This window comes from Phyllopteryx taeniolatus, chromosome 18 (genome assembly GCF_024500385.1).
Source record: "Phyllopteryx taeniolatus isolate TA_2022b chromosome 18, UOR_Ptae_1.2, whole genome shotgun sequence".
NCBI classification, from domain to species: Eukaryota; Metazoa; Chordata; class Actinopteri; order Syngnathiformes; family Syngnathidae; genus Phyllopteryx; species Phyllopteryx taeniolatus.
Genome location: NC_084519.1, coordinates 4,043,669 through 4,056,943, shown reverse-complemented (window position 1 = coordinate 4,056,943; position 13,275 = coordinate 4,043,669). Strand labels below are relative to the sequence as shown.

The 13,275-nt window shown below is 39.5% G+C and overlaps 1 protein-coding gene across 4 annotated transcripts in view; it reads right to left on the bottom strand.

Annotated features, from left to right (window-relative positions):
- pnocb (prepronociceptin b) overlaps window positions 1–13,275 on the bottom strand; it is a 43,940-nt gene that overhangs the window by 3,325 nt on the left and 27,340 nt on the right. For all 4 annotated transcript variants that reach the window (XM_061753290.1, XM_061753286.1, XM_061753288.1 and 1 more), the window contains exon 2: window positions 10,686–10,931. In XM_061753290.1, coding sequence (XP_061609274.1) covers window positions 10,686–10,826 — 141 coding nt within the window. In that variant the 5' untranslated portion in view covers window positions 10,827–10,931. The remainder of the gene's footprint in view (window positions 1–10,685; window positions 10,932–13,275) is intronic.

Genomic DNA, 13,275 nt, shown 5'->3' with positions numbered 1-13,275 from the left:
AACAGAATAAGTAGCATCATTGCTTCTTGTGTTTATATCAGCTTTGAGTTAAATTAAATAGGATCAGATTTCCCGCTAAGAAAGTCGACTCATGAGTAAATTGAGACGAGATCATCGTTGTTTCACTGTTTTTGTTTGGTGGTGTGCCATGAGATTTTTCCTATGTAAAATGGGTGCCTCGGCTCAATATAGGGAAACGGAACGTCACCATATGCTAAACAGTTCAACATCCATCCATCCTTTCAGCCATCTGTTTTCGAGACAGCTTGTCATTAGGGTTGCGGGCAGGCACGTGCACAGACATTTGGGGGGCAGGTGCTCAAGCCAAAAAGGGCACCAATCGTTAAATGATTCACACTATTCAAATAAAACACTAGCTTTTTGAACTTTTGTATTTATTTCTGTCAACACAATCAACACAGTAAATAAAATAACTATTAATAAAGGAGGTGAAGGGAAGCTATAGTGGATATAAAACATCTACACACACATGTTCAACTGGCAGGCTTTTGTGCTGTACAAAAATGGGACCAAGATAAATCATTTTTAAAAAAAATTCAAATATTAGTGAACCCACAACCTGTACCACTCAACTGAGAATACAGTTGCACAAGTGTAGACACCCTCTTATAAATGGGGATGTGGCCGTGTTTTGAATTAGACAATCACATTCAAACGCATGTTAAATGGAGTCAGTACACACCTGCCACCATTTCAAGTGCCTCTGGTGAACCCCAAATAAATGAAGGTGGCAGCATATGTAAAATTGTCCCAAGAACCCCCCCCCCCCCCCCCACACACACACACACTTCATATATCAAAGTACTTTGGGTGAATTGATGACAGAGAGGGTAATTTCATTTTCTTTTAAATAGATCAATGAAGGGGGAAAAATGGGCTCCACCAAAAGGGACACTTTTCTTCATGCAGTGCAAAAGGGCAGGTGATTAGCACCACTTGGGGTGTGCACATTCCTGGTCGGGAGTGAGCTGGAGCCCATCCCAGATGACTGGGTGAGAGGTGGGGTACACCCTGAACTGGTCACCAGCTGATCACAGGGCTCATATAGACAAAAAAAAAAAGACCTATAGTCTTCAATGAACCTAGTATGTATACTAGTTTAGAATGTGGGAGGAAGCTGGAGTACCTCATACATGGGCAGAACACGCACACTCCACATAGAAAGACTGCAACCAAGTTTCGAACCTCAAACCTGAGAACTGTGAGGCAGATGTGCTAACCACTACAATACCATGCTGCCGCATTTAAACATATCGAAAGAAAAAACTCAAATCAAAATTTCAGCTTAACGTTATCAATGACAAAGAAAAAAGTTATTAGTATTAGTGTGGTATCTAAAGTCAACTTGCGAGATGATGGATGATCTTGCAACATTTAAATTACTGTTATTATTTTTTCAAATTAAAAAAACGACCAGTTGTTTTTGGATCGTTGCTGATCAGCAAACATTTACCATCAAAAGTCCCTACACCCCTCCCACCCCCACTCCCATCTCCACCTTTTTTGATTTTACACTGAATTCCTGCCTTTCTTTCTTGCCTGCTTTTGGGTCCACCATGACAAAACCCCAAAACATAACACCTATTAACGTTCAAATTTATTGACAATTTTAAATCTAAAACAAATCGTGCTAGATATTTTTAAGAAAGCTTTTTTTTGTCTTTTTTTTAACCTTAATAAAAATATTTAACTACATTGGAGCAGCATTTTTTAAGATCCTTTTATCACTTTTGATGATAGAAATGGGACTTTGTAGTAAACTGTTAGTGTGTTTACTCTTGGCTAAGTATACTTTTAGGATTTCCACTCTTCTGGAATCTACAAACCAAATTATGTTTTCATGTTGATTTAATTTTGAGTTCACTACACTATTATACACTTAGAGTTTATTGGTTGATCAAAAGTTGTTTGAATTGGAAAAACATTGCTTACTGTGTCAAATATTTGTATTCAAATAAAAATAGAAAATTAATAAAAATGTTCCCGCGACCCTTGTGAGGATAAGCGGCTCAGAAAATGGATGGATGGATGGATACAAATGTTAATTCAGTCCCGCCACGAGTGTTCACATTTGACTATTAACTGTGGTTAATGTTTGTTTTTTTGACACTTTTAAAAAGAATGTTAAATGAGTGAAATGCATGAGAAACATCAGTTACCTCACTTAACTTCACTGGTGTTACTGCTTTCCCATATATTTAACATGGTTGTCTTGCTTTTGATTTTTAACAGCTGAGATGGTCTCAGCCAATTATTTACTACTGAGTCCCCTGCAGTAAATACTATGTGAGTCTACAATGTTTTGATAAAGGTATATAACTGAAGAAAAGGCCTCCACAAGGCCCTATCTGTCACTGGCATAGATAGATGAATAAAGATACATTATTTATACAAAAAAAAAAAATAATCATCATCATTTTTGGACTAGTTGACTAGTGCTTAGCACATCTGCCTCCAAGCTACAGCCTCCTATGTCTAAGATGCGCATTCTTCCTGTGCTTGTGTGTATTTTTTCCAGGTACTCCGCCTTCCAAGGTTCGGTAAATGAATGACTGAATCATCCATGTGTGTGAATGGTTTATTTGTCTATGTGCCCTGCGATTGACTGACGACGAGTTCAGGGTGTATCCCGCAGCCCGCCTCCCTCCCAAAGTTTCCCAAAGTCCCACAGCACGTTTTGTCAATAAGAGGGTGGTAAAAAAGTCTATCTGGAAAATTGGTGCCATTAATACAAAGTGATTCATCATTCATGATGTAAAACTTCACCAAGTTCATGCTTAAACATGTCCCAGGCTCACAAGGACTTCATCTGGTTGACCGACTTGTCAGGAAATTAATTGGGCTCTCTCTTACGCAGCGTTCACAGCATAGCAAAAGTCCTGAACTAATAGAACATGTCCATCATGTGATAAATGCGACATCTACTTCAGCACAGTGACTGACAGAAGCAAATGAGCGCAAAATACAAATCATTTTGATGTCATTTTTTTTTTAGACAGGCTCTTCAACCTGAGGAAATATCTGAGGAATGATGTATGATGTTTTGAAAATCAACTTTTTATATAGAGAGAACTTTTTCAGCGAGATTTTAGTGACCTTTATATCTTAATATCGCCACATTTGGCTACATGCCTAAAATCTCTCGGTGTCTTATGATACAATGATGGAAACTTCATGGTCAAAATCTAAAGTAAGTTAATAAGTAATACATTTACAGTGGTCTATTTTTTCCCCCTGTAAATAGGATAGTCACTTACATCTTCCTGAAATTCGTGAACCACATCTTCCCTCCCACAGCTCCTTGACTTAAAATCATCAGTTTGACGTGAGATGCAAAGCCCATTTACTTATCAAATCTTGCTTAAATGAAATGAATTGTTATCAGAAACCTGCAGACATCGAAGGGGATGAGCGCGGCGGGAATTCCGCTGTGAATCTATTAACGGAAATTAATTATCCATCCTAAATGAATCCAGGGGATTCTCCACATCAGATCAGTGAAACAATCTAAAGGAGTTTATGACTGAGAGGCAATGTGTGTGTGAGTCATATTTTCATCATCTTGTGAGGACCAGAGGTTATAACAAAAAAAAAAAAAAAGGTCATGGACATACTTTACTTTTTTATTTTAAAAAATGTCCTTTGCTTACTATAGCACATAACACATACATCTGTCACTTGAACAGGGATGTGTGTTCACTGTAGCCGCCCCTTACCTTCTTTGTTAATAGTTGCATTATTGACTGTGTTGATTGTGTTAATGGAAATAAATACTTAAGTTAAATATATACTGCTGTTTTTCCTTAATCGTATAAATATTTTTGGTGATGGGTGCCCTTTATTTGGCTTGAGCACCTTCCCCCAAAACGTCCTACTACACTACACTATACTGTGTGCATTTGGTGCGTGGATCACACATATCCAAGTCATCGCGTTGAGAACTTTACCAAGCAATTAAGTACGTAAGTAACTTTACCTAACACTAACCTTTGCATCCAACAAAACTCAACCTGCATGATAGTGCCTCTGAATGATAGTTTTTATAGTCCAGCAGACTTGGAAGTGGCTCTGGATCTTCACCCGATCTAATTAGTCAGGTCACGGGCAGAGAAAACTGTATGTTGGTGGTTATTACGAAAATAACTAGCTTGCTCACTAACTCATTTTCAGAAATAGGCAGATAACAAACTTTTCTTTTTTTTTTTACCTGATAGGTAGGCAGCGACTCCAGAGGCAGTACTTGTATACAAGCAATTAAAAGTACATTTTTCATTATATGTCTCCTCTAAGAGGATGTCAACCCGACATACCACTTTCAATACTTATCTGAAATAATATTTACGATGAAAAGTGAGAACTTTCAACTTCATTGCAGTCCGGAATGTGAGCTGGTTTAAAGCGCTGCACGGCTGACTTCACGTAAGTAAGTGCTTCTCCCCCCCTGTCAATCACCCAGAGCTTTGCTAGTTAAAGAGTTGCTTAATCTTGTCACCTTTTCTCGCTCTTCGCATCAAAATGATGCTGGTTTGTGTGTGCCCAATATACCAATGTACACGCACGTACAAACTCACGCACACGGTTGTTGCCTTCATGGACCACAATCAGCATCCAGCTAGCTATCAGTTAAGAGTCTTTAGAGAAGGGTACTGAGAATGGTGTGCTTGTTTAAATGTTAATGTACTTACTATATTTGGCATGTCAAGGGTGCACTAAGTTGCTCATTTAATGTGCCTTCAACTAGACTAAGATTTAAGTTATGAGTTCATGTTGATGACATCATTCTGTAACTTGTGTAATTGAGTAAGTAATTGGTTCGGTTAAGCTAATGCTTTATTTGTACTGTGGATAAATGATATTCCTGCCACTCGGCAGCTGCTGAAAGTAACTAACAAATTACTTTTTTCTAACTTAGTTACTTTTGAAATCAAGTAATCAGTAAAGTAACTAAGTTACTTTGAAGCTCAAGGAATCCGTAAAGTAAGTTACTTTTTCAAGGTAACTGTGGCAACACTGGTACTGGTGGACATTGCGATAATGATTATGGACCTGGGCAAGTAGCCTTCTGATGAACACTACTTTGGAAATCAATACCAACCCTACCTAACAAAGTTGGCTTGTTATTAGGGCTGCACGATATTAGGGAAAAAAAGACATGACAATTTTCAGAAAATTTCACCAGATGTTGGGAACAACCCAAGTAATCCATACATACAAGGAAAGTAGCACAAATAAGATCAGCTATTAAGTTGTGTGTAAAAAATGTGAAAGGACACAGGGAAAAAAGTATTGAACACATGAAGAAAAGGAGGTGCAAAAAGGCATGGAAAGCCAGCACAACACATTAAATCGATCAATAATCAAACAGCAATTCAGCCCCTTGCCAGTGCAAATGAATATCAGCTGGTTCAGTCCTAATTAATGGCTGACAAAAAGGTGTCATTGCCAAGGTGTGAGTCAAGACACATTTCATCATGGGTAAGAGCAGAGAGCAGTCTCAAGACCATCGCAAACCAATTGTTGCAAAACATAACGATGGTATTGGTTACAGGCACATATCTAAGCTTCTGAATGTTCCAGTGAGCATGGTTGGGGCCATAATATGTAAGTGGGAAGCCAATCATACCACCATAAATGTGCCTCCATCAGGTGCTCCTCGATAGATTTCTGACAGAGAAGTGGGAAAAAAAGAATCAGAAGAGTTGTCCAAGAGCCGAGGACCACCTGTGGAGAGCTTCAAAAAGACCTGGAAATAGCAGGTACTGTTGTCACAAGGAAAACAGTGAGTAATGTACTCCACCGCCATGGCCTGTATGCACGCTCACCACACAAGACCCTATTGCTGAAAAAAAAAAAAAAGTTTATTTAAAGTTTGCTGAACAACATTTGGACAAGACAGTTAAATATTGGGAGAATATAGTCTGGTTGGATGAGAGCAAAACTGAACTGTTTGGATGCCATAATGCACACCACGTTTGGAGGAGAAATCACAACAAAGCAAAACATGCGACTAGTTTCTCCATACGTGAGGTGTCTTGAAGCTGTCGTTGCAAACAAAGGCTTTTGTACAAAGTATTAAATAAGTACCACTTGGCGTGTTCGATACTTCTCCTACTTTTAATACTGTCGTTTCCACATTATTACACAGAACTTAATTTCTGAGTTTATTTGTTCTACTTTCTTTGTATGTATGGATTACTTGGGTTGTTCCCAACATCTGGTGAAATTTTCATGTCAATAGCACCTTTGGAAATATATTTAATGATAAAAATGGTGACGTCTTAAATACTTATTTCAGCTGCTGTTCGTTTGTATGAAGTCTACCTGTATTTAAATGCACTGTAGTATTTGAGCAATAGTCCAGCCAGACATGAAGTTAAAATATGGGCTAAAATATGTGTGTGTGGCCAAATTTCCGCCCTCTAACCTTTGATTTTAACAGCTTTGTCTTTGGTGGAAAAAAATCAAAGTCCAAAAAATGGACAACGGATACAACTACAATTCATTCGTGTAAACCCCCTAAATTCATTTGAAACAGTGCCGTCTGTATCAGTATGTGGTGTGTGCGTTTTCTAACCCTAGGTGTCAGTGAAGGCTAAGGGATGGAGTTTAATGCCTGGATGACATTATGTTGGGCAAAAAACGGAAAGACGACTTCGTCACGTCGGTGTGCTATGTTCCGACAATACACTGTCCTTTTCTATATTCAAAACGGAGCACCTTTTTATCTCTCTCTGACTATAAAGTGCATTCCACAAAGGTTAAGGAAAGGTGATATAAATGTTAAGGTTAGAAGATTGACTTTCCGGAGCGTCCCTAAAAAACAAAGGCGCTGATATACCCAAGAGGAGATCTGTGTATCGCCGATTGATTGCTATTCCTAAAGTCCCCGGATGTCTGTCACAGCTAATTTGAAATGTAATTTGTCGAACTGAATCTGAAATTATCAAACTGAACGTGAAAATATACGATTTGAATTTTAATTGCGGATCAAATAATCTGATATTCACTTATTGGACTTCAATTACAAACTAATAAATTCAATTTCAAATTATACTATTCAGGTACAGTATTTAAATGCAATGTTTCAAATTAAACAAAACAGATTGAAATGCGTTTTTATAAATTCAATTTTTAATGCAATTATCAAGTGTAGACATTCAAATATGAATGATTCAAATTCAGGTCCAGCTGGCACATATTGTAGTCTTTCATGCCTACTGTACTGTAGAGTCATTAGCACATTCCTAACACTATTCATTTTTCTTTTTAATCATTCTGTTATTTTACACCTATGTTTTAATATATATTTCTATATTTGAGTGCATTACTTTGGCAAAACTCGTTGTGTACACCTGAAGTTTGTCCTGTCAATTATGATGTGGCTCTCTCCCCTCCCCAAAGTGTAATCTGTTGCGACATGCATTCATTTGTCACAATACGAAGAGAGATACAGTTAATCCAGGCCTATAATTGTTTCCCGTGTCCTCATTATAGTTATCAAACAAACAGAAAAGTATATAACACTCGAGGTTGCTCCATGTCCAACCAGTCCTTTTGCTGGTCACTTGTTAATATTACAGTTGATTGACTGCATATCAATACACCAACATTGCGCATGTGACACAGCAACCTCCCATGTGACTGTTGTGCACACATGCATTGTGATGACAATGCTCAAACGATATATTGGGAAGCTCTATTTGTTATTTCACCAGAAAGACAAAGCACTACATAGTGACCATGTCAGATGCTTCGTTTCCAATGATGTGCCAATGACGTGCCATTATAATGTCATTATGTTTCATTATTATCATTATTGTGCGTCTCTGATTGAGTGGGACAAATGACTGCAGCGTCACAGAGAGAAGTGCTGGGTGCATTTTCATCATCCACTGAGGCTACCAAATACGGTTCCCAGTGCATGAAAAGGGTTCAAAATAAATAACTTTTCACTACATGGGGAAGAAATACACAATGTTACCAGGAAACTGCTGTGACACTAAATGCATGTTAATAATATTCACTTTTAATAGCAAAGCAATTTAGTAACATTATAACAAATCCTATAACGAGTCCACAGTCATGCTGAGAGTGTATTTTGGCACAGCTGTGCTTCACACAGATGCTATTCCACCCTGAACTCAACCAAAAGTGGCCTTGCACACAATCTAATTTCCAAACAGCCAGAGAGAGAGAAATGCCACCGAGTAAAAACAGTCGGTGGGCAACCTTGAATTGTGGTTGGATGGCTAATTTAGCCAATAATGATGCTGAGGAAGACAGCTGGGACCTTTATGAAAGCTGTAATAGAACTATGCAATTGACTGCTGCTTAGTCTCATTGGGCTGGGCATACACCGCTGACTGACACATTTGATCAGCTCTTCATTGTGTTAGTCGCTTTCACGATGAGCCAAAGATGGAATCCACTGAGCCATCCATTGTTCCCCACTCCAGACGTGAGTGAGTCTGGCAACAATCTTACGATATCAGGACACGCAGATTCATGGGGGCAAAAACCAATACACGTGCACAGGACCATGCAGCCACACTGATATAAAAAATGAGCATATGCTCTGTTAACTAATTTTCCTCATCCACCTCACGGTACCTACTCGGCTCTGCTAGGGTGCGCTCACCTTGGTACTGCGCTGTCGGTTGCCACATCAAATCAGTACTGCTTCAGCAGTCATGGGAAACTGAAAAACATACCTCACTGAACGCAGCAACCAGAGCTAGACACATCAGCAACAAAAAATGTTGCATTAACTTTTATTAAATGAATGGAAAATGCATCCATCCATCCATTCATGTTCTGTACTGCTTATCCTCAATATGGTGGCGGGCGTGCTGTTCCAGCTATCTTCGGCGAGAGGCGGGGTACACCCTGAACTGGTCGCCAGCCAATCGCAGCCTTTGAAATGCAGTATCTCTTAATTTATAGAAAGTCAAGGACAAGGGAGGCCAATTAATTTTCCAAAGGGGGCATGAGAGAAACTGGAACAATTTTCGAGGGCCTCAATTATGTTCAATTTAATGTCCTTACTGTATATATATCAGTAAATTGTATTGTTTTGATAAGCTGTGACAGTAAACCCCCGCTATTTGCGTGGGATAGGGACCGAGCCCTGCCATGAATAGGGAATAATTGAAGTCCCCTAAATACAGGTAATCCCAACCCAAATCCCTTAAAATGAAGAGGATCATAAAGCATCAACACCATCCATCAAACATGTATACAATCATGAACCCATGGTACATAAACAACTGTATTCATTAGATAAATTATTTAACACGAACAAACAACCTTCACGTGGCTCATAAAAAGTATTAGCTAGCATACTAGCCTAAATAACACATAAGCACAAACTGACTTGCCATCAGGTCATAACTCAAATATCAACATCAAATATGCCTAGTAGCATGTTACACAATCTGCATCAAGTTATTAAATTCAGCTTTTGACTTTGAGTTGTTCTTACTTATTTCTTTTATGCGACGTGGCGGATATCATTAATAACCGGTGATAGGAGTAACGGCATTCATCATCCAACATGTCTATTTTGTGTGCATGTATGAGTAATTGCAAAATGTGCTTGGGCCAGGGAAAGGGACATAGTTAACATCCATCCATCCATCCATTTTCTGAGCCGCTTCTCCTCACTAGGGTCGCGGGCGTGCTGGAGCCTTTCCCAGCTGTCATCGGGCAGGAGGCGGGGTACACCCTGAACTGGTTGCCAGCCAATCGCAGGGCACATACAAACAAACAACCGTTCACACTCACATTCACACCTACGGGCAATTTAGATTTGTCAATTAACCTACCATGCATGTTTTTGGGATGTGGGAGGATCCGGGGTGCCCGGAGAAAACCCACGCAGTCACGGGGAGAACATGCAAGCTCCACACAGGCGGGACCGGGGATTAAACCCCACTCCTCAGAACTGTGAGGCAGACGCTATAACCAGTCGGCCACCGTGCCGCCCATAGTTAACATAATAATAAATAATAAATGCAATGCCTAAACCTTGGTCACGTTAGATGTAGCCAAAAGGCTAGCGTAGCCTACTACCTATTACCCTGTTAAGTAAGAATGCTATGATCGCTTGATCTTGTTTGTTTTTTTTTGCCCGAATTAAATACACAGATATGCTTTTTGGACTGTAAAATGGATGGTGCGCCACAGTCTGCTCAGCTTATCATTCAGTCAAACTCACTGTAAACATCACATATTTGCATATTTGACACTTGATGGAGGTTTTGTTCCCAGTTTATCCCTTTAGAAGTGGCTACTTTGCCATCCTTACCAGCCTTACTATCTTCTTTGCACACCGATTTACTGTACATCTTCCACTCACCTTATCCTTCTCAGCCACAGGTTACGCTGGATTGATTTAAAAATAAATTCAAAAAATACTGACAAAAACCTTTCGGGGTAAGTATCTGGCTCATCCTATCTATCCTGAACACGTATTGTTCACAAAAATTCTGGGGGGAAAAAAAATCACATTAATGTATGTATGTGGTGAAGCTGTAATAAATGAAGTTTAACATGCCTACAACACTACCTGTAAAAAGTGTTAGGGAGTAATAGTGACCTGACACACAATGTTTCTTGATGGCTTGAGACACCCACACACACGCAGGCACAAACCACGCACTTACCATGGTGTTGAAGGCTTGATGCAGTTGCTGCTGGTGCTCCAGGAGCAGACCACAGGCCACACACGCTCCCTGGCAGTCACTGTGTCCAGGGGTGAAGAAACATGGAAGCAGAACCAGCAGGCACCACAGTGGGATCTTCATGGCTCTGCACACCCAGATAGGCAGGACCAAACAGGAGCCCAACAGGCAGAGACGTCAAGAAGAAGGGTCAACAACAGCTGGATAAGGTCAGGGATTAAGTCCAGCCTAAGGGAAAGAAAGTGGTTACACGTGATTGCATCATTTCTCGTTTCAAGGAATTATTAGCTATATTTTTTTTTCCAAACATTGGTGGCGGGAGAATGTCCAGCCAACACCAGGAATAGTGTTGGTGTGATAAACGGAACAGTGCAACCCGAGGCAATGAATGAGAAAATGGTGTGGATGAAGCAAAATGCCGAGGGCTTCAATGGAAGTCCAACAGAACATCGAGATTTGTATAAATGGATTTGTGCAACGTGCGCCATTCCCCACACTTGCAAAACACATTGGAGCAATTTTTGTCAGGCTGACAGAACCATGTGGGGACCGACCAATATTATGGATTTGTAAAAAAAAAAAATAATAATAATAATAATATGAAATGGACCAAATTTGGATAAAGGCGGTTTCGGAAAAATGCCAGCAATATTTTTCTGATACCTAATCATTTGCAAATTGTGTTTCATATACCTCTAAATATTCCTCTTTGCACTTCTCTTTAGATGCCATACATTGGCTATTTATCTGTACCCAACTGAACAACAATCTCTACTATTAGTATAATTTTTTTTTCACAATAATGATTCAACCTTTTGGGACAAAAGTACTGCATGCAAGGGTTCAAAAAGTTGTAAATTTACTGGTTATCAGTCCAGGGTTTAATCCGCAAGTATAGCCCTAAATCTGCTTGGGACAACAACAACAACTTCCGCTGAAACTTTTAGCATGATAAGTGGTATAGAAAATGACTAGAGCAGCATCCAATATATTTATATACTGTATTTTGATTTTCATCACATTCTTCTTCACAGATGAGAGAACTCACACGGTTCTTGTGCCTCACAGAGAAGCACGCAGGATCCATTCTGAACAGTGTGCAGTGAACTCCCACAAGAGGAACCAAAATGGTTCCTTGATGTATACTTAAAAAAAAAAACTGCATTGCTGAAAAGCTGTGAGGATAGTAACACTTTGCTCTATGCAATGCGGCCTCTTCTGGACCCCATCTATCATGTGGGTGGCCCCCATGTCTTCTAATATAACAGGTTACAGGGGGGGAAAAAGCCACTCAGATCATTTTAAATTGCTTTTGCTCATACACAGCTGCCTGGCTTGTTGGTTTATGGATCACAAACAAGATAAACCGCATGCGCCTGTTATGCGCAGTAAATGTTGAGCTTCACCCAAGCCACAACAAGAGTAGATGACAGACTGCTGATTAAGGGTTGATTTGAACATTATAAACTATTCGTTTTTGTGAGCAACTTACTCTGCACCTTTTGATAAAACCACGTGACAACGACAGCGATTTCTAACCCACCTGTTTTGGATGTCCTATGCCGACTGAATACAAAAGGCAATAGCCATAAACAATGTCACAGATTCATTTGGACCTATGTTATGCATAAAAGAGTAGAAAAAATGTTTGATTTTGATGGCATGGGACCTTTAAGAAGTTGTATTCGAAACTCACTTCGAGCATGAGCTGCAATGTAGTTAAGTTCCCACTTGCAAACGTCTTAAAAGCTCTTGTGAAGACAGAGAAGTGAGCTACTGATGACTCAATAATATTGCACTCAGTACATCATATTGAGAGCGAATGAAAATCTTTGAGAAGCAACTTGCGTGGGTGGAATATTGATGGATACACTGGAGCGCATATTCAAATAACAAAAAAATAGCAGAGAGTAGCTCACTGTGACCATTCCCATGTAGTCACATTACACATAGTCAATAGAATGTGAAAGAGGCTGTATGTCGCAGTGGTTCATTTAGAAATACACATGCAAGGCTTCATGGGAAATCGTTAGGGAGATGTTTGTTCTCCTTATTGAAATGTTTGGTGTGATCGTCACCTGCCTGCTGACGAAGTCCATTTCATACTGTTGTGTTCTCCCTTAAGTGGTCCTCTCTGATCGAGTTAATGGACACATTGGTGACCCGAAGTATTCACGCTGGTGCCAAGCTTCAATGTGTTCTAGCCATACAAAGACAGCTTTTACACACACTCGTCCACATTATCAATAAACGAAGAGATGAGCTGTGTCTTCATTGTTTTCGTTTTCACCGCAGCGTACACAGAGTATCCATTTATTTGCTCGGCAAGAATTATTTCTATGTCCATTTCACAAGTCAGTAATCAATTGTCCATATTAATGTTCCCATATTACTGTTTAGCTGTGTTCTCAATTATGTTTTCAGTGACTAGGAGTGTTCTTTAATAAGGTAGTAAGAGAGGGCTGTCTATTTATTTTATCACCCTGCATCAATACTTGACAAAGGGCAGAACACTTTTCTTTTTGTAGTTTGGACTTCCTCACAATCAAAGGTTCTGGATCTGATTCGCAGT